The following is a 23,083-nucleotide window of genomic DNA, read 5'->3' on the forward strand; positions in this document are numbered from 1 at the left end:
CTCTGTCTCTACATTATGAGGATCTATTCTCCATCCTCTGTCTCTACATTATGATGATCTATTGTCCTGTCCTCTGTCTCTACATTATGATGATCTATTGTCCATCCTCTGTCTCTACATTATGATGATCTATTGTCCTGTCCTCTGTCTCTACATTATGATGATCTATTGTCCTGTCCTCTGTCTCTACATTATGATGATCTATTGTCCATCCTCTGTCTCTACATTATGATGATCTATTCTCCATCCTCTGTCTCTACATTATGATGATCTATTGTCCTGTCCTCTGTCTCTACATTATGATCTATTGTCCTGTCCTCTGTCTCTACATTATGATGATCTATTGTCCTGTCCTCTGTCTCTACATTATGATGATCTATTGTCCATCCTCTGTCTCTACATTATGATGATCTATTCTCCATCCTCTGTCTCTACATTATGATGATCTATTGTCCTGTCCTCTGTCTCTACATTATGATGATCTATTGTCCTGTCCTCTGTCTCTACATTATGATGATCTATTGTCCATCCTCTGTCTCTACATTATGATGATCTATTCTCCATCCTCTGTCTCTACATTATGATGATCTATTGTCCTGTCCTCTGTCTCTACATTATGATGATCTATTGTCCATCCTCTGTCTCTACATTATGATGATCTATTGTCCTGTTCTCTGTCTCTACATTATGATGATCTATTCTCCATCCTCTGTCTCTACATTATGATGATCTATTCTCCATCCTCTGTCTGCAGCTGCTGCTCTCCAACAGGACCATGAGATGACTGTTTTATTAGAAAGTACAGAGAAGTCTCCTCCATCTGGACAACAGACAGGACAACAGACAGTATTGTCAGTAAAACAGCCAGTACATCAGACAGGACAACAGACAGTACAACAGACAGGGCAACAGACAGGGCAACAGACAGGGCAACAGACATGACAACAGACAGGATAACATACAGGACAACAGACAGTATTGTCAGTAAAACAGCCAGTACAACAGACAGGACAACAGACAGTACAACAGACAGGACAACAGACAGTACAATAGACAGGACAACAGACAGGACAACTGACAGGACACCATACAGGACAACAGACAGGATAACATACAGGACAACAGACAGGACAACAGACAGTATTGTCAGTACAACAGACAGTATTGTCAGCACAACAGACAGGACAACAGACAGTATTGTCTGTTTGATATTAATTGTTAGTTTTTTCAATGCTTATTATTTGGGTCTATACTGCTATAGATTCTGTAACAAATTCTGTTCACGTTTCTCTAATTGTCCGCCAGATGGCGACTGCTATGATGTTCAATGGCAATCAGTGGCATAATCGTAGATTACGTTGATTTATTAATTAAATAAACTTGAAGCATAACTCGCTAAAACATTCCTTAGATTTCTATTTTATTATATTGTAACGATCCTCGCTATATGAGCCACATTACAATTCCCACTAAGTGGGAAAGCCCTATTGGCGTGATGCATAGGATGTCTGCCTTTCACGCCAGAATCCCGGGTTTGCTTCCCATTCGACACAATATTCTATTATTATTATATTGTAAAAGATGAGATTAAAATGATTCTGTCTACAAGTGACAACTGACAAGTGCGCCACTGGTCACATCCGGGGAGCGCTCTGCTGTCTGCCACCTGTCGCATCCCGCCTCTTTACGTCTCTCGTTTAGAAGACGTGACCCGCAGAGAGGCCCTTCGGATTCTGCCCGTTGACGGGGCATGAAACACTCAAACTCACGGGATATCAAGACTGGAATCGGGCAAAGATGTGAAAAGGGGAATCTTGAGTTGCGATTAAGTAGCCTAGTTGGAAGGAAAGGCTATGATAGAGGAAAAGATGGCGAATAACTCAACTTTAGAAAACGTGTTCTCTCACAGAACAGGACACAATTCATCTCAACCATCTCCATTCACTGAAATCCGGGAAAATCCACTAAAGGTAGGCAACTAGTATCTCACGGATTCTTAAAAGTCGGGACAATCTTTGTCCGGCTGGGAAACGTTATTTTTTATAGTGGAAAAAAATATGATTTTGTAACATTATTTCAGCGGAAAAATTACATTTAGCGAATCTTATGAGGGGAAAATTCATTCTTCAATTCCGTGTCCGCTCTATGACCGGATATGCTCCTGTCTGGAACAAACCATCCCAATTTCGAACTCTCTCAAAAAAAGTTGTAAAGTTCTAAAAACGGTCAATAATTAATATTAACTGGATAAGGACCTTCTGTAGTTTCTTGCAATAACGTCAGAATCCGAAATGAATCAGGTCAGCTATACCATAAGGACCCCTTCTTCATGTCCGCATTGCATGTAATACAACAAGACCACTCATGTTCTGGAAGGTTCTCTACTTCTGATCAATTTAAACAAACCATATCAACATCACCATGGTCACAGCTAGAAACTGTCAGCTCCATCTCCCTGAACGATTAAGATATAATATGCATTTTGGTTCAAATATGCTTATTTTAATTAGGTTTTAGTCATAAAGCGACTGAGAAAAATTAAATTAAAAATGCAACTTTGTGTACCACTTGAATGAATAAGAAAAATGCAATTTTTGTCAACAGATTTTTGTCTAACGTAAACAGGGCTGAAAGATCTGATAGAATAGTTTTTTGTTTTTATTGGGGATTTTTTAAATTAATCATTTTTATATATTTTACAAATGTTTGTATTTAACTTGTGTTTTTAGTGGCAAAAATATGTCTGATTTGACTACATACCTGCCAACTTTTCAAAAAACCTTGGAGTGAGATTTTGTCCTGGGTCCGCCTGGGTCCTGCAGTCGGTGAAAAGCAATTGCACTGCCTGCGTCTCAGAACTGCGGCCGCCTTGATCTCATGAGGTTATCGTTGCCCACGTGTGCATGACGTCAGAGAAAGTCGAGATCAAGTCGGACACAAATCTAACCAGCATGCATTGGGCGGTGATCGCCGGTGATCGATTCTGCGCAGACCTGGCTCATCTCAAATGAGCCTCTTGTCTATGATCTGTCGGCATGGTTATACTGGCCTGTGGCCTTCTTGGAGGCCTTGATGATATCGGAGGGGGGCTCCCATTTGAAGCAGGGCTCCAGATTGGCCATATTTATGGTCATTATTGAGGACAGGGTGCCATCCAATGCTAGGCTGTTTCTTCTCTTGGTTTAGTTCAGTCCCACAACTGAAAACACCCTCTCAGCATCTGCCTTTGCATGGGGCAACACCAGGACAAGCTTGGCGACGGCAGCAAGCCTCTCGAATTCTTTGGCTCCTGTCACCTATGGAAAATGCACCAATACACAATGGAAAAACATACCTTGATTTTTGATTGATTAATACTGTAAGTATACTGTAGGTTGATCCATTAACAAAGTTCAGATAAAAACATGCATAATTTGCAACATGCATGACACATGCATATGCATGCAACAATTTTAAGCAACAGATGTAGCCAAGCCACACCTGCCAAAAGGAAAGACAAAAAAGGAACAAATGTTTACCTTATGCTTCCGGGTTACCATTTCAGCCCAGAAGCTTTCCATTTCAGTTTCGTCCTGCAGGGATATCATTGGCATGGTCTGATAATTTAGAAACTCCTCACCCAGAAGGTCATGCTCCTCTGGCCCATGGTATGGGAGGAGATGGGGAAACCTATTTATGAAAGTAGAGTTACAAGTTGTTACGTTTTAGGTATATAGTCATCAACCAGCAGCAGTTCATACACATCTTTGAGGAGAAGCCACATAAGAATATCTCATGTGCAGTTTAGGAGTGAACACACCTCATCATAAAACACAGGGTATTTTAGCTAAGATGATAGACAATAATTAGAGAAAAAAAACTAACCTTTCAACAAAGTACAGGACATCTTCGATGTCACTTTCAGCCCTCTGCCGTACATCTACAAATTGTGCGTGCTTGATCAGTGGCTCTTCCAGTGGCAGCTTCTTAAGTGCATAGTCCACAGCACTTGTCAGGAAACACAACACAGCTTCATGGAATGAATCCACCTGCTGTGGTGTGATGTCACCCTTGTCTAGTAATCTGTTAAGTTTAGCCCTGGTTGTGAACCCAATGTTCAACTTTCTTCCTGTCACAGATACAGCATATCGGTATAAGGTACAAGGCTAAATATCACATATCACAGTGTTTGATCATAATAATAGTCAAATACTAACCTGGTAAATGGTTTGCCTTTTCATTAAAGGCAATTTCACAAGGCTCCTCATGGCACTGCAGAGCTGCTGGAACCATAAACTTGGAACATAGCTTGCGTACGAATTTCACCATCTACAGTGAGGGAAAAAAGTATTTGATCCCCTGCTGATTTTGTACGTTTGCCCACTGACAAAGACATGATCAGTCTATAATTTTAATGGTAGGTTTATTTGAACAGTGAGAGACAGAATAACAACAAAAAAATCCAGAAAAACGCATGTCAAAAATGTTATAAATTGATTTGCATTTTAATGAGGGAAATAAGTATTTGACCCCTCTGCAAAACATGACTTAGTACTTGGTGGCAAAACCCTTGTTGGCAATCACAGAGGTCAGACGTTTCTTGTAGTTGGCCGCCAGGTTTGCACACATCTCAGGAGGGATTTTGTTCCACTCCTCTTTGCAGATCTTCTCCAAGTCATTAAGGTTTCGAGGCTGACGTTTGGCAACTCAAACCTTCAGCTCCCTCCACAGATTTTCTATGGGATTAAGGTCTGGAGACTGACTAGGCCACTCCAGGACCTTAATGTGCTTCTTCTTGAGCCACTCCTTTGTTGCCTTGGCTGTGTGTTTTGGGTCATTGTCATGCTGGAATACCCATCCATTACCCATTTTCAATGCCCTGGCTGAGGGAAGGAGGTTCTCACCCAACATTTGACGGTACATGGCCCCGTCCATCGTCCCTTTGATGCTGTGAAGTTGTCCTGTCCCCTTAGCAGAAAAACACCCCCAAAGCATAATGTTTCCACCTCCATGTTTGACGGTGGGGATGGTGTTCTTGGGGTCATAGGCAGCATTCCTCCTCCTCCAAACACGGCGAGTTGAGTTGATGCCAAAGAGCTCAATTTTGGTCTCATCTGACCACAACACTTTCACCCAGTTCTCCTCTGAATCATTAAGATGTTCATTGGCAAACTTCAGACGGGCCTGTATATGTGCTTTCAAGAGCAGGGGGACCTTGCGGGCGCTGCAGGATTTCAGTCCTTCACGGCGTAGTGTGTTACCAATTGTTTTCTTGGTGACTATGGTCCCAGCTGCCTTGAGATCATTGACAAGATCCTCCCGTGTAGTTCTGGGCTGATTCCTCACCGTTCTCATGATCATTGCAACTCCACGAGGTGAGATCTTGCATGGAGCCACAGGCCGAGGGAGATTGACAGTTCTTTTGTGTTTCTTCCATTTGCGAATAATCGCACCAACTGTTGTCACCTTCTCACCAAGCTGCTTGGCGATGGTCTTGTAGCCCATTCCAGCCTTGTGTAGGTCTACAATCTTGTCCCTGACATCCTTGGAGAGCTCTTTGGTCTTTGCCATGGTGGAGAGTTTGGAATCTGATTGATTGATTGCTTCTGTGGACAGGTGTCTTGTATACAGGTAACAAGCTGAGATTAGGAACACTCCCTTTAAGAGTCTGCTCCTAATCTCAGCTCGTTACCTGTATAAAAGACACCTGGGAGCCAGAAATCTTTCTGATTGAGAGGGGGTCAAATACTTATTTCCCTCATTAAAATGCAAATCAATTTATAACATTTTTGACATTTGTTTTTCTGGATTTTGTTGTTGTTATTCTGTCTCTCACTGTTCAAATAAACCTACCATTAAAATTATAGACTGATCATGTCTTTGTCAGTGGGCAAACGTACAAAATCAGCAGGGGATCAAATACTTTTTTCCCTCACTGTATAACAGACATTTACAAAAATAGTAGGTGAAACCTGTTTTAGAGGATCCCTGCAGATATCAGCAAGAAACACAGAATGGAAAAAAACAGCAAAATCCAATCCCACCTCATCATGTAACAAAAATATTGATGACTGCTCTCTCTGAAGCAGCAAGTTGAAAGAAGTGAAAGTTGGTACGGTGGCTTGGAAGAACAACAGGTACACTTCTGTCATGGGGTCAGTGAATGTCTGCACAAGTCTACTTCTATTGCACACATTTCCTGTATTTATGTTAAATTCTTTGGAATACATCTTACCTGTTCGAAATCAGCTGAGTTTACATTCACCACACTAAATCATGTTCACACGCACAAACAAATTATTTCTTTCAAGATTTAAAGTTTAAGAGAGTGAGTACTCAATTGGACGACATTTCATTGTTACATACCTAGTCTCAGCTCAGCTTCTTATCAGACTTCTTGAGGTAGTGACCGTTTCTTCTCCTGTTGTCTTTCGCGGCAATGGTGTCTCTTCTTCTGTCGCTAACTTCGTGGTGCAGCGCATATGGTTCAGTGGCGCTCATCAGCGCCATCTACCGTCGGGGAGTTTGAAAAAAGGAACGAACGAGTCTCGGACGATTTTTGTTATTATTTTTTTGCGTGAGAAATTGGATGTGTGGCGTGAGTGCGTGTGAAAACAGGCAAAAACGTGTGTCACACGGCGAAAGCGTGAGAGTTGGCAGCTCTGTAACTATCTGTTGTCAACTCCATCAGTGGCTTGTGAACTGATGGCTAACCCTCTTAAGATAGTTATTTTTTGTATTTTATATTCTGAAAAATATCTGAATCACTGTTCTGCAACATATGCTGTGCTAAACCTAAGGGATAATGTTTGCTAGAAAAACATACCAAATGCTAACGAAATTAGCCTTGGAACATTATATAGTGCTATACAACAAAACAAAAAGAAGTTTGGAGATTTGTATTAGGTCATTTTCATGTGAAATGACCCATGAGCACCAATGTGAAGTTTATAGAAGCATGTCAAATTGGGTGTTAAATTAAAGCTAACAGTCTATATTTTTGAGAAATTAAGTCATAAATAAATGTTTCAACCATTGTCCATCATAAAAATTAGGAATAAGTAAAGGCTTTGATTTCTGGACAAACTGATGGAAAGGGGTCTTAGAAAACGTCTTAAAAGATATTAGAAATACATCAAAACACAGTAATGTTGATGTAAAGACTCCTGCCAACTAAAATCAATACTTAGACATTTGTCTGCCTTCTGTAAGTTTCATAAACATTGCCTTGTGCCTTGTAATTCTGTTACCAAAAACCCACATCTTTAAGATATTTTCTAATTTCTCTCCCTCATGAGGGAGGATAATGAAAGTTCACAGAAGTAACAAGTAAAGGTAGACCTATGAATTTGTTATAGTGTTTTTACTGATATACATTTTGTTTATGAATTAAGTGATTTAAACTCGAAATTCCGTTACGAAATCGATAACAGAATTTCAGAAAAATCGGTAATGGAATTTCTGCAATTGAATTGGCTACAATAGGAAATCATAGTAGTCACAAACCACAGTTGGGTTCACAAGTTTGGACAGCACAGTACAGTACAGCACAGTAGAGTAGAGTATTGTTCAGTAGAGTATAGTTCAGTACAGTACACAGTAGAGCACACTAGAATGTTCTGTACTGTTCTGAACTCTACTCCACTCTACTGTACTGAACTATACTCTACTCTACTGAACTCTACTCTACTGAACTATACTGTACCGAACTACACTACCGTTCAAAAGTTTGGGGTCACTTAGAAATGTCCTTGTTTTCGAAAGAAAAGCAAAAAAAATGTGTCCATTAAAATAACATAAAATTGGTCAGAAATACAGTGTAGACATTGTTAATGAAACTTCTACCAGTAAATGTGTTTTTGTAAAATGTTCAATGTAAATTGTAAAGAGTAGTCCTTGTGCAGAGTTGTATGGTTTGTTCAACTTTTAAATCAGTGGTTTTTGTTTGGCATACATTTTAATGGAAAAATCTGAGTCTCAGGGCAATTCCGTTACCGTGGAATTACATATTACATATTTGAATAATCTAATGTTTAATTAATCAATCAAGGTCTTTAAACACTTGTTGGACAATACATGTAAAAATGAAAAGCCTTTTATGGTGAGTTGACATAAATCCATTTAGTTGCATGTTAAGAAAATATTTAAGAATTAGGAGGTTGTTCCTTTTACATGGTGAGATAGTTGGTCTATCAAAAAATACTTTTCAAATGTTGTTAATATTAAGAAAAATATTTGAATTTTATTTTGATATTTTACAATCTTTCAAGAATCCCTGCTCTGCAATAATAAGGCTTATGCTGTGCATTTATTTGTCATGTTTCCTCAAAAAGCTGTGGTTGAATGTTCGGCATGCATGTAAAAAACAACCATTTTATTTCATCAAAGGGATTAGTGATCACATATTATTGTTCACAGATGGAGGTTTATATTGTTGGACTAACCCTTATCACTAAGATAATGTTAGTAATGTGTCACTATAGTAGTGTTATGGTCATTCACAGCGTCCAGGAGAAGGCTTTGACCACTCAGGCACTTTCCTCCAAAGTGTTTTGTATCTAGTGCAGGAAGTTCAAGTTCATGGCCAGTGAGATAATGGAAGTCAAATCAAATCAAATCAAATCGAATACAACAGGTGCAGACATTACAGTGAAATGCTTACTTACAGCCCTTAACCAACAGTGCATTTATTTTTAACAAAAAAGTAAAAATAAAACAACAACAAAAAAAGTGTTTGAGAGAAAAAAAGAGCAGAAGTAAAATAAAATAACAGTAGGGAGGCTATATATACAGGGGGGTACCGGTGCAGAGTCAATGTGAGGGGGCACCGGCTAGTTGAGGTAGTTGAAGTAATATGTACATGTGGGTAGAGTTAAAGTGACTATGCATAAATAATTAACAGAGTAGCAGCAGCGTAAAAAGATGGGGTGGGGGGGCAGTGCAAATAGTCCGGGTAGCCATGATTAGCTGTTCAGGAGTCTTATGGCTTGGGGGTAGAAGCTGTTGAGAAGTCTTTTGGACCTAGACTTGGCACTCCGGTACCGCTTGCCGTGCGGTAGCAGAGAGAACAGTCTATGACTAGGGTGGCTGGAGTCTTTGACAATTTTGAGGGCCTTCCTCTGACACTGCCTGGTATAGAGGTCCTGGATGGCAGGAAGCTTGGCCCCAGTGATGTACTGGGCCGTACGCACTACCCTCTGTAGTGCCTTGCGGTCGGAGGCCAAGCAGTTGCCATACCAGGCGGTGATGCAACCAGTCAGGATGCTCTCGATGGTGCAGCTGTAGAATTTTTTGAGGATCTGAGGACCCATGCCAAATCTTTTCAGTCTCCTGAGGGGGAATAGGCTTTGTCGTGCCCTCTTCACGACTGTCTTGGTGTGTTTGGACCATGATAGTTCGTTGGTGATGTGGACACCAAGGAACTTGAAGCTCTCAACCTGTTCCACTACAGCCCCGTCGATGAGAATGGGGGCATGCTCAGTCCTCTTTTTTTTCCTGTAGTCCACAATCATCTCCTTTGTCTTGGTCACGTTGAGGGAGAGGTTGTTGTCCTGGCACCACACGGCCAGGTCTCTGACCTCCTCCCTATAGGCTGTCTCATCGTTGTCGGTGATCAGGCCTACCACTGTTGTGTCGTCGGCAAACTTAATGATGGTGTTGGAGTCGTGCCTGGCCATGCAGTCATGGGTGAACAGGGAGTACAGGAGGGGACTGAGCACGCACCCCTGAGGGGCCCCCGTGTTGAGGATCAGTGTGGCAGATGTGTTGTTACCTACCTACTTACCACCTGGGGGCGGCCCGTCAGGAAGTCCAGGATCCAGTTGCAGAGGGAGGTGTTTAGTCCCAGGATCCTTAGCTTAGTGATGAGCTTTGAGGGCACTATGGTGTTGAATGCTGAGCTGTAGTCAATGAATAGCATTCTCACGTAGGTGTTCCTCTTGTCCAGGTGGGAAAGGGCAGTGTGGAGTGCAATAGAGATTGCATCATCTGTGGATCTGTTGGGGCGGTATGCAAATTGGAGTGGGTCTAGGGTTTCTGGGATAATGGTGTTGATGTGAGCCATGACCAGCCTTTCAAAGCACTTCATGGCTACAGACGTCAGTGCTACGGGTCGGTAGTCATTTAGGCAGGTTATCTTAGTGTCCTTGGGCACGGGGACTATGGTGGTCTGCTTGAAACATGTTGGTATTACAGACTCAGTCAGGGACATGTTGAAAATGTCAGTGAAGACACTTGCCAGTTGGTCAGCACATGCTCGGAGTACACGTCCTGGTAATCCGTCTGGCCCTGCGGCCTTGTGAATGTTGACCTGCTTAAAAGTCTTACTCACATCGGCTACGGAGAGCGTGATCACATAGTCATCCGGAACAGCTGGTGCTCTCATGCATGCTTCAGTGATGCTTGCCTCGAAGCGAGCATAGAAGTGGTTTAGCTCGTCTGGTAGGCTTGTGTCACTGGGCAGCTCGCGGCTGTGCTTCCCTTTGTAGTCTGTAATAGTTTTCAAGCCCTGCCACATCCGACGAGCGTCAGAGCCAGTGTAGTACGATTCAATCTTAGTCCTGTATTGACTCTTTGCCTGTTTGATGGTTCGTCGGAGGGCATAGCAGGATTTCTTATAAGCGTCCGGGTTAGAGTCCCGCTCCTTGAAAGCGGCAGCGCTACCCTTTAGCTCATTGCGGATGTTTCCTGCAATCCATGGCTTCTGGTTGGGGTATGTACGTACGGTCACTGTGGGGACGACATCATCGATGCACTTATTGATGAAGCCAGTGACTGATGTGGTGTACTCCTCAATGCTATCTGAAGAATCCCGGAACATGTTCCAGTCTGTGCTAGCAAAACAGTCCTGTAGCTTAGCATCTGCGTCATCTGACCACTTTTTTATTAACCGAGTCACTGGTGCTTCCTGCTTTAGTTTTTGCTTATAAGCAGGAATCAGGAGGATAGAGTTATGGTCAGATTTGCCAAATGGAGGGCGAGGGAGAGCTTTGTATGTGTCTCTGTGTGTGGAGTAAAGGTGGTCTAGAGTTTTTTTTCCTCTGGTTGCACATTTAACATGCTGGTAGAAATTAGGTAGAACGGATTTAAGTTTCCCTGCATTAAAGTCCCCGGCCACTAGGAGCGCTGCATCTGGATGAGTGTTTTCCTGTTGATTTATGGCCTTATACAGCTCATTCAGTGCAATCGTAATGCCAGCATTGGTTTGTGGTGGTAAATAGACAGCTATGAAAAATATAGATGAAAACTCTCTTGGTAAATAGTGTGGTCTACAGCTTATCATAAGATACTCTACCTCAGGCGAGCAAAACCTCGAGACTTCCTTAGTATTTGATTTTGTGCACCAGCTGTTGTTTACAAATATACACAGACCGCCACCCCTTGTCTTACCGGAGTCAGCCGTTCTATCCTGCCAATGTAGCGTATAGCCTGCTAGCCGTATGTTATCCATGTCGTCGTTCAGCCACGACTCGGTGAAACATAAGATATTACAGTTTTTAATGTCCCGTTGGTAGGATAACCGTAATCTTAGGTCATCCAATTTGTTCTCCAATGATTGGACATTGGCTAATAGGATTGATGGGAGCGGCAGTTTACTTGCTCGCCGTCGGATCCTTACAAGGCACCCCGACCTACGTCCACGATATCTCCGTCACTTCCTCATGCGAATGACGGGGATTTGGGCCTTGTCGGGTGTCTGTATGATATCCTTCGCGGCCGCCTCGTTGAAGAAAAAATATTTGTCCAATACGAGGTGAGTAATCGCTGTCCTGATATCCAGAAGCTCTTTTTGGTTATAAGAGATGATGGCAGAAACATTATGTACAAAATAAATTACAAATAACGCGGAAAAACACACATAATAGTACAATTGGTTAGAGGGCTGTAAAACGGCAGCCATCTTCTCCGGCGCTGTTCAACAATCTACTACAGCTAGCTACACCCTGGGCATTTACAGGATCTTGGAAGCCAACACACACTTTGAGTAATTGGTGCTTTGTGTGGCTTTGTCTGTTGGACCCTGAGGAGTTCTCTAAGTACCTGTTGGACCCTGAGGAGTTCCCTAAGCACCTGTTGGACCTGCTCCAAGGCTGAGAATGGAATACATTAATCACTTTGTTGACATGGTTTATTTCTAGTCATCTAACAAACCCTGAACTAAAATCTTGCGTACCATTCTATGTTACGTGCCTCTGTCCACGAGAGATTACATTTCTAGTGGCTTCCTCTGAAGCCTCTTGAGTCATATATAGCCTACAAAGTACATGATGGCCTCTTGTCCTCCATTCCCCTCATACTCATCTTCCCTGGCAGAGTATTCTGTCAGCCACGTTGTCAGGGCCTGGGCAGAGATGAGGAGTGAGGTGAATTCTGTCAGCCACGTTGACGGGGCCTGGCAGAGATGAGGAGTGAGGTGAATTCTGTCAGCCACGTTGCCAGGGCAGAGCTGAGGAATGAGGCATATACTGTAGAAATAGGAGAAGAGACCGTTCTGCAGGAGAATGGGTTTACTGTACTGTAAGGCCTGAACAGCTGGCCGTTCTGATAACTCAACACCCCAGCCTCCTCCCTCCTCCCTCCCTCCCAAGTCAGAGGCCACGGATCAGCCCAGCTCTCTATCAATTCCTCCATCCCCAGCCCGTCACAGTTCTCCATTGTCCCCTAGCACAAAGAAACACACTGTCCGCCCCCCTGGACACTGAGACAGTGGGGGAGGAGAACATCAGTCTCATTCTGTTCTGTCACCTCTTCAGACCCAGAGAGAGGGAGAGTTCTGTTCTGTCACCTCTTCAGACCCAGAGAGAGGGTTCTGTTCTGTCACCTCTTCATACCTGGAGAGAGGGTTCTGTTCTGTCACCTCTTCATACCCAGAGAGAGGGTTCTGTTCTGTCACCTCTTCAGACCCGGAGAGAGGGTTCTGTTCTGTCACCTCTTCAGACCCGGAGAGAGGGTTCTGTTCTGTCACCTCTTCAGACCCGGAGAGAGGGTTATGTTCTGTCACCTCTTCAGACCCGGAGAGAGGGTTCTGTTCTGTTACCTCTTCAGACCCGGAGAGAGGGTTCTGTTCTGTCACCACCTCAGACCCGGAGAGAGGGTTCTGTTCTGTCACCTCCTCAGACCCGGAGAGAGGGTTCTGTTCTGTCACCTCCTCATACCCAGAGAGAGGGTTCTGTTCTGTCACCTCCTCATACCCAGAGAGAGGGTTCTGTTCTGTCACCTCCTCAGACCCAGAGAGAGGGTTCTGTTCTGTCACCTCTTCAGACCCGGTCAGAACCAGAGAGATAGAGGAGATGCAGGAAGCAGCACTCACATTAGATTAGGTGAAACAGCTTGTGTTAGGCCCTATAGAGAACACTCTGGGGTAGGGACAGAGTTAGAACGCTCTGGGGTAGAATGTTAGGGACAGAGTTAGAACGCTCTGGGGTAGAATGTTAGGGACAGAGTTAGAACGCTCTGGGGTAGAATGTTAGGGACAGAGTTAGAACGCTCTGGGGTAGAATGTTAGGGACAGAGTTAGAACGCTCTGGGGTAGAATGTTAGGGACAGAGTTAGAACGCTCTGGGGTAGAATGTTAGGGACAGAGTTAGAACGCTCTGGGGTAGAATGTTAGGGACAGAGTTAGAACGCTCTGGGGTAGAATGTTAGGGACAGAGTTAGAACGCTCTGGGGTAGAATGTTAGGGACAGAGTTAGAACGCTCTGGGGTAGAATGTTAGGGACAGAGTTAGAATAGTCAGGAATGAAGGTGGAACTTCTTGGGAGTCTGTGAAACGACTGCAGAATCAGTGTCTGTTGAGTGGAAAACAAAAACGTGATCATTATCTGCTGTTACATGTGATCTGTTGCTAAGATATTGACCTCATTATGGAGGTTAAAAGTATTATATTGCCTCCTCCTGTTTGATACAAATGTTTCTATTAGTAGTGGAGACATTCTAACTGGGCAGACTATTGTAAGGAGCACCATGACCAGAACGGACCTGCCAGGCCAATTAGGTCATGTTTGTAAGGTTTGCCAAGTAGGACACTCCTCAGTGTGCCAGCCTGCCTGTGGCCTTTGTTATGTTTTCCCTTCCTGCTACAAGAAAGGCAGACCTCTCTGTTCCCTCTGAGTGAATGTGAATGGGCTGATGAATACTACAGGGCATTTCCATGTAAAAGGACCCATGTTAAATTGGGTGTCAAATGAAAGCTAGGAGTCATATATATATATATATATATATATATATATATATATATATATATATATATATATATATATATATAAATTATTATTATTTTATTAAGGCATATATACATTTTTCAACCATTTTTCCATCCAAAAAATTAGGAATAAGCAAAGGCTTTTATTTCTGGTCAAAAAGATGGGAAATGGGTCAAAAGAAGACAGTCTTAAAATATATTAGAAATACATCAAAACACAATAATATTGAAGTAAAGACGCCTGCCAACAAATATCAACACATATTTAAACTGAACAAAAATATAAACGCAACATGAAACAATTTCTAAGATTCTAAGAGTTACAGTTCAAATAAAGAAATCCGTCAATTCAAATAAATTCATTAGGCACTAATCTATGGATTTCACATGACTGGGAATACAGATCTGTTGGTCACAGATACCTTTAAAAAAAAAGGTAGGGGCGTGGATCTGAAAACCAGTCAGTATCTGGTGTGACCACCACAGGCACATGCACACACACACGATAACATACGCACTATACACACACCTACACATGGCTTTTGTGTTGTAGATATGTAGTAGTGGAGTATGGGCCTGAGGGCACACACTTAGTGTGTTGTGAATTCTGTAATTAATGTATTGTAATGTTTTTAAAATTGTAAAACTGCCTTAATTTTGCCAGACCCCAGGAAGAGTAGCTGCTGCCTTGGCAGGAACTAATGGGGATCCATAATAAACCCCAGGAAGAGTAGCTGCTGCCTTGGCAGGAACTAATGGGGATCCATAATAAACCTCAGGAAGAGTAGCTGCTGCCTTGACAGGAACTAATGGGGATCCATAATAAATACAAATTCAAATTTGCCTCATGCAGCGCAACACATCTCCTTCGCATAGAGTTGATCAGGCTGTTGATTGTGGCCTGTGGAATGTTGTCCCACTCCTCTTCAATAGCTGTGCGAAGTTGCTGGATATTGGCAGGAACTGGAACACGCTGTCGTACACGTCGATCCAGAGCATCCCAAACATGCTCAATGGGTGACGTCTGGTGAGTATGCAGGCCATGGAAGAACTGGGACATTTTCAGCTTCAATTACAGTTTTTCTCCATTGGTTTGGCTCATTTCTTGAAACAGAAATTACATTCTCAAAACTCTAAGATCATTTGGCAAAACAGTCTTACAGTTCAGCACAACACTATAGCTCACTTGCAAAAGCTCATATCTCTCCTAAAACTGTTCACTCATGCTTCAAAACTAAATTCCTTTCCCATATAAGGAGTCAGTGCCACGAAAATGGCAAAGATCCTTCTCAATTGCTTTGGCTCATTTCTTGAAACAGACCGGACGTTCTCAACACTCTTGGTGCTTTAGCCAAAATAACGTGGATGGTTCGGCACAACACCATGGTTCACCTGCAAAAGCTCATACCTCTCCCAAAACAGTTCACGCATGTGTCAAAACTAAATTTCCTTCTCATTTAAACAGTCAGTGCCCCCAAAATGCTTCGTCCCTTTGGCATTGTGTAAGCACTGCAAGTCAAAATGTTTAGATGTTTTGTCACTATGGCAGAGGACCATTGAAATATCCCTCATGTCCACCTTTCAGTCTTAGCCCAGTCCTTCATTGACAATGGTTACTGTACTGTTTTTTGTCTAGCTAACAGAATACAATTGTGTATAAAACTGAAAAAAATAAATAGGATTTTAGGGTAAGAGTAGCCTCCAAGGTTTGACATCACACATTGCACTCATACTGCCAAGGAAATTGTAACCATTATCATTCACACACATAAAGTAACTTCCATACATCAGAGTAAAAAGAAAATGTATACAGCATAATATACTGTAATATAAACACACAAACAAAAAACAATGAAAATTATATGCAGCCTACAGTGCTGTAAATAAAGCTGGAGTTTCACAACTAACAGTTCTTCACTGGTCGCTGTCCTCACCCTCCTGGCCATCCACACGCTGCTGTCTGTCTGGCCACAGATTCTCGTCCACATCACAGCGTATATTCTCCCTTGCGATGCAACGAGGGAAGAAACGGCGTGCATGTCGCAACCATCCCCTACACTGATCTCCTGTAATATCCTCACACGCAGCGTCCATTGCATGGAGCAGGGACCTCTGATCTTGAGCCCGATGCTCATACACTCTCCACCTCCAAGCGGAGAAATACTCCTCAATAGGATTGAGGAAAGGAGAGTAAGGTGGTAGGAACACCATGACCATCCTTGGATGAGTAGTGAACCAGGCCCTGATGAGCGGGCCACGGTGGAAATTCACATTGTCCCATACAATGACATATTGTGGTAGGTGAGGCCCTACGAGACCGCTCTCATTTTCAGGGATCAAATCAACATGAAGGCGGTCCAAGAAGATGAGGAGCTTCTGTGTATTGTATGGGCCAAGACTGGGGATGTGAGTGGCCACACCATTCTCCGATATGGCAGCACACATAGTTATATTGCCCCCTCGCTGGCCTGGGACATCCACCATGGCCCGGTGGCCAATAATATTACGGCCACGTCTTCGGCCCTTGGCCAGGTGCCTCCATGTTCAGAAATTGTACTGGTCCTGCATGGTCAAGCTCTTTACATACATGTTTGGCAGCATTCACAGTCATGGACAGCACCTGTCAGGTAACTAAACATACTGTTTGATTGGTCATCTGAGATGTGTGAAACTCCTCCTTCGTTAGTCAAGTTCTAGTTTCACCTGACTGTCAATTGCTGTAATAAATTTATCAAATGTTCCAAGGGATTCATATATGGTATTCATGGTATTATGTTCTTGACTAATTTTGACAATTGAACAGACTATTGTGCATGTGATGACTTATACAATGAAATGACGCTGACACGTTTTGGAGCGAACAACCATTAGACTGAGAATCAACAATCAGTTTAGATCAACAAGATCTATTCACTTGGAAATTGTGCTAAATGTAGGCTACCTGTACTTAATCATTTGCAAAGATGTACTGAGACATTGAGACATGTACTTAGACATTTGCAATTTGATGAAATGAATGAGAAATTCAATTCTGTTGTGAACAATTGCCAAGTGGTTTGGAGGTTTGTCCATGTAGTTTTGAGAATGTAATTTCTGTTTCAAGAAATGAGCCAAACCAATGGAGAAAAACTGTAATTGTGTACAGATCCTTGCGACATGGGGCCGTGCATTATCATGCTGAAACATGAGGTGATGGCGGCGGATGAATGGCACGACAATGGGCCTCTGGATCTCGTCACGGTATCTCTGTGCTTTCAAATGACCATAGATAAAACGCAATTGTGTTCATTGTCCATAGCTTATGCCTGCCCATGCCATAACCCCACCGCCACCATGGGGCACTCTGTTCACAACGTTGACATCTGCAAACTGCTCGCCGACACGACGCCATACACGTGGTCTGCGGTTGTGAGGCCGGTTGAATGTACTGCCAAATTCTCTAAAACGACGTTGGAGGTGGCTTTACAGGGATGTAAACAAATTTGTGCACATAATTACGGAGAAATAAGCTTTTAGTGCATATGGCACATTTTTGGAATATTTTATTTCAGCTCAGGATGGGACCAACACTTTACATGTTGCATTTTTTATATTTTAGTTCAGTTTAGTTTTGGAGAAATGATTTCCCTTCTGTAAGTTTAATAAACATTGCCTTGTGGCTTGTCATTCCGTTACCAAAAACCCACATCTTTAAGATATTTTCTAATTTCTCTCCCTCATGAGGAGGGAGGATAAATGACATTTCTCAGAAGTAACAAGTAAAGGTAGACCTACCAGTTAGTTAGTGGTTTTACTGATATCAAGTTTGTTTATGAATTATTAAGTGATCGGTAACAGAATTTCCCAAAAACCTGTAAAGGAATTACTGCAATTGAATTGGGAAATCATAGTAGTCACAAACCACAGTTGGGTCTACTGTTACTGTCCTCCTTCTACTGTCATACTGTTATGTTCAGCTCATAGGGTATCCTGCTACTGTCCTCCTTCCACTGGTATACTGTTATGTTCAGCTCATAGGGTCTCCTGTTACTGTCCTCCTTCCACTGTCATACTGTTATGTTCAGCTCATAGGGTCTCCTGCTACTGTCCTCCTTCCACTGGTATACTGTTATGTTCAGCTCATAGGGTCTCCTGCTACTGTCCTCCTTCCACTGGTATACTGTTATGTTCAGCTCATAGGGTCTCCTGCTGCTGTCCTCCTTCTACTGTCATACTGTTATGTTCAGCTCATAGGGTCTCCTGTTACTGTCCTCCTTCCACTGGTATACTGTTATGTTCAGCTCATAGGGTCTCCTGCTACTGTCCTCCTTCCACTGGTATACTGTTATGTTCAGCTCATAGGGTCTCCTGTTACTGTCCTCCTTCTACTGGTATACTGTTATGTTCAGCTCATAGGGTCTCCTGCTACTGTCCTCCTTCCACTGGTATACTGTTATGTTCAGCTCATAGGGTCTCCTGCTACTGTCCTCCTTCCACTGGCATACTGTTATGTTCAGCTCATAGGGTCTCCTGCTACTGTCCTCCTTCCACTGGCATACTGTTATGTTCAGCTCATAGGGTATCCTGCTACTGTCCTCCTCCTACTGTCATACTGTTATGTTCAGCTCATAGGGTCTCCTGCTACTGTCCTCCTTCCACTGGTATACTGTTATGTTCAGCTCATAGGGTCTCCTGCTACTGTCCTCCTTCCACTGGCATACTGTTATGTTCAGCTCATAGGGTCTCCTGCTACTGTCCTCCTTCCACTGGCATACTGTTATGTTCAGCTCATAGGGTCTCCTGCTACTGTCCTCCTTCCACTGGTATACTGTTATGTTCAGCTCATAGGGTCTCCTGCTACTGTCCTCCTTCCACTGGTATACTGTTATGTTCAGCTCATAGGGTCTCCTGCTACTGTCCTCCTCCTACTGTCATACTGTTATGTTCAGCTCATAGGGTATCCTGCTACTGTCCTCCTCCTACTGTCATACTGTTATGTTCAGCTCATAGGGTCTCCTGTTACTGTCCTCCTTCCACTGGTATACTGTTATGTTCAGCTCATAGGGTCTCCTGCTACTGTCCTCCTCCTACTGTCATACTGTTATGTTCAGCTCATAGGGTATCCTGCTACTTTCCTCCTCCTACTGTCATACTGTTATGTTCAGCTCATAGGGTCTCCTGTTACTGTCCTCCTTCCACTGGTATACTGTTATGTTCAGCTCATAGGGTCTCCTGCTACTGTCCTCCTCCTACTGTCATACTGTTATGTTCAGCTCATAGGGTCTCCTGCTACTGTCCTCCTCCTACTGTCATACTGTTATGTTCAGCTCATAGGGTCTCCTGTTACTGTCCTCCTTCCACTGGTATACTGTTATGTTCAGCTCATAGGGTCTCCTGTTACTGTCCTCCTTCCACTGGTATACTGTTATGTTCAGCTCATAGGGTCTCCTGCTACTGTCCTCCTCCTACTGTCATACTGTTATGTTCAGCTCATAGGGTCTCCTGCTACTGTCCTCCTCCTACTGTCATACTGTTATGTTCAGCTCATAGGGTCTCCTGTTACTGTCCTCCTTCCACTGGTATACTGTTATGTTCAGCTCATAGGGTCTCCTGCTACTGTCCTCCTTCCACTGGTATACTGTTATGTTCAGCTCATAGGGTATCCTGCTACTGTCCTCCTTCTACTGTCATACTGTTATGTTCAGCTCATAGGGTCTCCTGCTACTGTCCTCCTTCCACTGGTATACTGTTATGTTCAGCTCATAGGGTCTCCTGCTACTGTCCTCCTTCCACTGGTATACTGTTATGTTCAGCTCATAGGGTCTCCTGCTACTGTCCTCCTTCCACTGGTATACTGTTATGTTCAGCTCATAGGGTCTCCTGCTACTGTCCTCCTTCTACTGTCATACTGTTATGTTCAGCTCATAGGGTATCCTGCTACTGTCCTCCTTCTACTGTCATACTGTTATGTTCAGCTCATAGGGTCTCCTGTTACTGTCCTCCTTCCACTGGTATACTGTTATGTTCAGCTCATAGGGTCTCCTGCTACTGTCCTCCTTCCACTGGTATACTGTTATGTTCAGCTCATAGGGTCTCCTGCTACTGTCCTCCTTCCACTGGTATACTGTTATGTTCAGCTCATAGGGTCTCCTGCTACTGTCCTCCTTCCACTGGTATACTGTTATGTTCAGCTCATAGGGTCTCCTGCTACTGTCCTCCTTCCACTGGTATACTGTTATGTTCAGCTCATAGGGTCTCCTGCTACTGTCCTCCTTCTACTGTCATACTGTTATGTTCAGCTCATAGGGTCTCCTGCTACTGTCCTCCTTCCACTGGTATACTGTTATGTTCAGCTCATAGGGTCTCCTGCTACTGTCCTCCTTCCACTGGTATACTGTTATGTTCAGCTCATAGGGTCTCCTGTTACTGTCCTCCTTCTACTGTCATACTGTTATGTTCAGCTCATAGGGTCTCCTGCTACTGTCCTCCTTCCACTGGTATACTGTTATGTTCAGCTCATAGGGTCTCCTGCTACTGTCCTCCTTCCACTGGTATACTGTTATGTTCAGCTCATAGGGTATCCTGCTACTGTCCTCCTCCTACTGTCATACTGTTATGTTCAGCTCATAGGGTATCCTGTTACTGTCCTCCTTCCACTGGTATACTGTTATGTTCAGCTCATAGGGTCTCCTGTTACTGTCCTCCTTCCACTGGTATACTGTTATGTTCAGCTCATAGGGTATCCTGCTACTGTCCTCCTTCTACTGGTATACTGTTATGTTCAGCTCATAGGGTATCCTGCTACTGTCCTCCTCAAATCAAATCAAATTTTATTGGCCACATGCGCCGAATACAACAGGTGCAGACATTACAGTGAAATGCTTACTTACAGCCCTTAACCAACAGTGCATTTATTTTTAATAAAAAAGTAAAATAAAACAACAACAAAAAAAGTGTTGAGAAAAAAAGAGCAGAAGTAAAATAAAATAACAGTAGGGAGGCTATATATACAGGGGGGTACCGGTGCAGAGTCAATGTGCGGGGGCACCGGCTAGTTGAGGTAGTTGAAGTAATATGTACATGTGGGTAGAGTTAAAGTGACTATGCCTAAATAATTAACAGAGTAGCAGCAGCGTAAAAAGATGGGGTGGGGGGGCAGTGCAAATAGTCCGGGTAGCCATGATTAGCTGTTCAGGAGTCTTATGGCTTGGGGGTAGAAGCTGTTGAGAAGTCTTTTGGACCTAGACTTGGCACTCCGGTACCGCTTGAAGCTCTCAACCTGTTCCACTACAGCCCCGTCGATGAGAATGGGGGTGTGCTCAGTCCTCTTTTTTTCCCTGTAGTCCGCAATCATCTCCTTTGTCTTGGTCACGTTGAGGGAGAGGTTGTTATCCTGGCACCACACGGCCAGGTCTCTGACCTCCTCCCTATAGGCTGTCTCATCGTTGTCGGTGATCAGGCCTACCACTGTTGTGTCGTCGGCAAACTTAATGATGGTGTTGGAGTCGTGCCTGGCCATGCAGTCATGGGTGAACAGGGAGTACATGAGGGGACTGAGCATGCACCCCTGAGGGGCCCCCGTGTTGAGGATCAGTGTGGCAGATGTGTTGTTACCTACCCTTACCACCTGGGGGCGGCCCGTCAGGAAGTCCAGGATCCAGTTGCAGAGGGAGGTGTTTAGTCCCAGGATCCTTAGCTTAGTGATGAGCTTTGAGGGCACTATGGTGTTGAATGCTGAGCTGTAGTCAATGAATAGCATTCTCACGTAGGTGTTCCTCTTGTCCAGGTGGGAAAGGGCAGTGTGGAGTGCAATAGAGATTGCATCATCTGTGGATCTGTTGGGGCGGTATGCAAATTGGAGTGGGTCTAGGGTTTCTGGGATAATGGTGTTGATGTGAGCCATGACCAGCCTTTCAAAGCACTTCATGGCTACAGACGTCAGTGCTACGGGTCGGTAGTCATTTAGGCAGGTTATCTTAGTGTCCTTGGATACGGGACTATGGTGGTCTGCTTGAATCATGTTGGTATTACAATGTCAGTGAAGACACTTGCCAGTTGGTCAGCACATGCTCGGAGTACTCGTCCTGGTAATCCGTCTGGCCCTGCGGCCTTGTGAATGTTGACCTGCTTAAAAGTCTTACTCACATTGGCTACGGAGAGCGTGATCACATAGTCATCCGGAACAGCTGGTGCTCTCATGCATGCTTCAGTGTTGCTTGCCTCGAAGCGAGCATAGAAGTGGTTTAGCTCGTCTGGTAGGCTTGTGTCACTGGGCAGCTCGCGGCTGTGCTTTCCTTTGTAGTCTGTAATAGTTTTCAAGCCCTGCCACATCCGACGAGCGTCAGAGCCAGTGTAGTACGATTCAATCTTAGTCCTGTATTGACTCTTTGCCTGTTTGATGGTTCGTCGGAGGGCATAGCGGGATTTCTTATAAGCGTCCGGGTTAGAGTCCCGCTCCTTGAAAGCGGCAGCTCTACCCTTTAGCACAGTGCGGATGTTTCCTGTAATCCATGGCTTCTGGTTGGGGTATGTACGTACGGTCACTGTGGGGACGACATCATCGATGCACTTATTGATGAAGCCAGTGACTGATGTGGTGTACTCCTCAATGCTATCTGAAGAATCCCGGAACATGTTCCAGTCTGTGCTAGCAAAACAGTCCTGTAGCTTAGCATCTGCGTCATCTGACCACTTTTTTATTAACCGAGTCACTGGTGCTTCCTGCTTTAGTTTTTGCTTATAAGCAGGAATCAGGAGGATAGAGTTATGGTCAGATTTACCAAATGGAGGGCGAGGGAGAGCTATGTATGCGTCTCTGTGTGTGGAGTAAAGGTGGTCTAGAGTTTTTTTTTCCCTCTGGTTGCACATTTAACATGCTGGTAGAAATTAGGTAGAACGGATTTAAGTTTCCCTGCATTAAAGTCC

General features: G+C 43.7%; 1 protein-coding gene across 1 annotated transcript in view; it reads left to right on the forward strand.

Annotated features, from left to right (window-relative positions):
• Positions 1-1,731: 1,731 nt before the first annotated feature.
• LOC311123889 (NIPA-like protein 2) overlaps positions 1,732-23,083 on the forward strand; it is a 53,504-nt gene continuing 32,152 nt past the window's right edge. Inside the window, exon 1 of the mRNA XM_084158229.1 lies at positions 1,732-1,970. Coding sequence (XP_084014355.1) covers positions 1,854-1,970 — 117 coding nt within the window. The 5' untranslated portion in view covers positions 1,732-1,853. The remainder of the gene's footprint in view (positions 1,971-23,083) is intronic.

The sequence above is a fragment of the Coregonus lavaretus genome, assembly GCF_964263955.1.
Source record: "Coregonus lavaretus genome assembly, chromosome: 3".
Taxonomy (NCBI): domain Eukaryota; kingdom Metazoa; phylum Chordata; class Actinopteri; order Salmoniformes; family Salmonidae; genus Coregonus; species Coregonus lavaretus.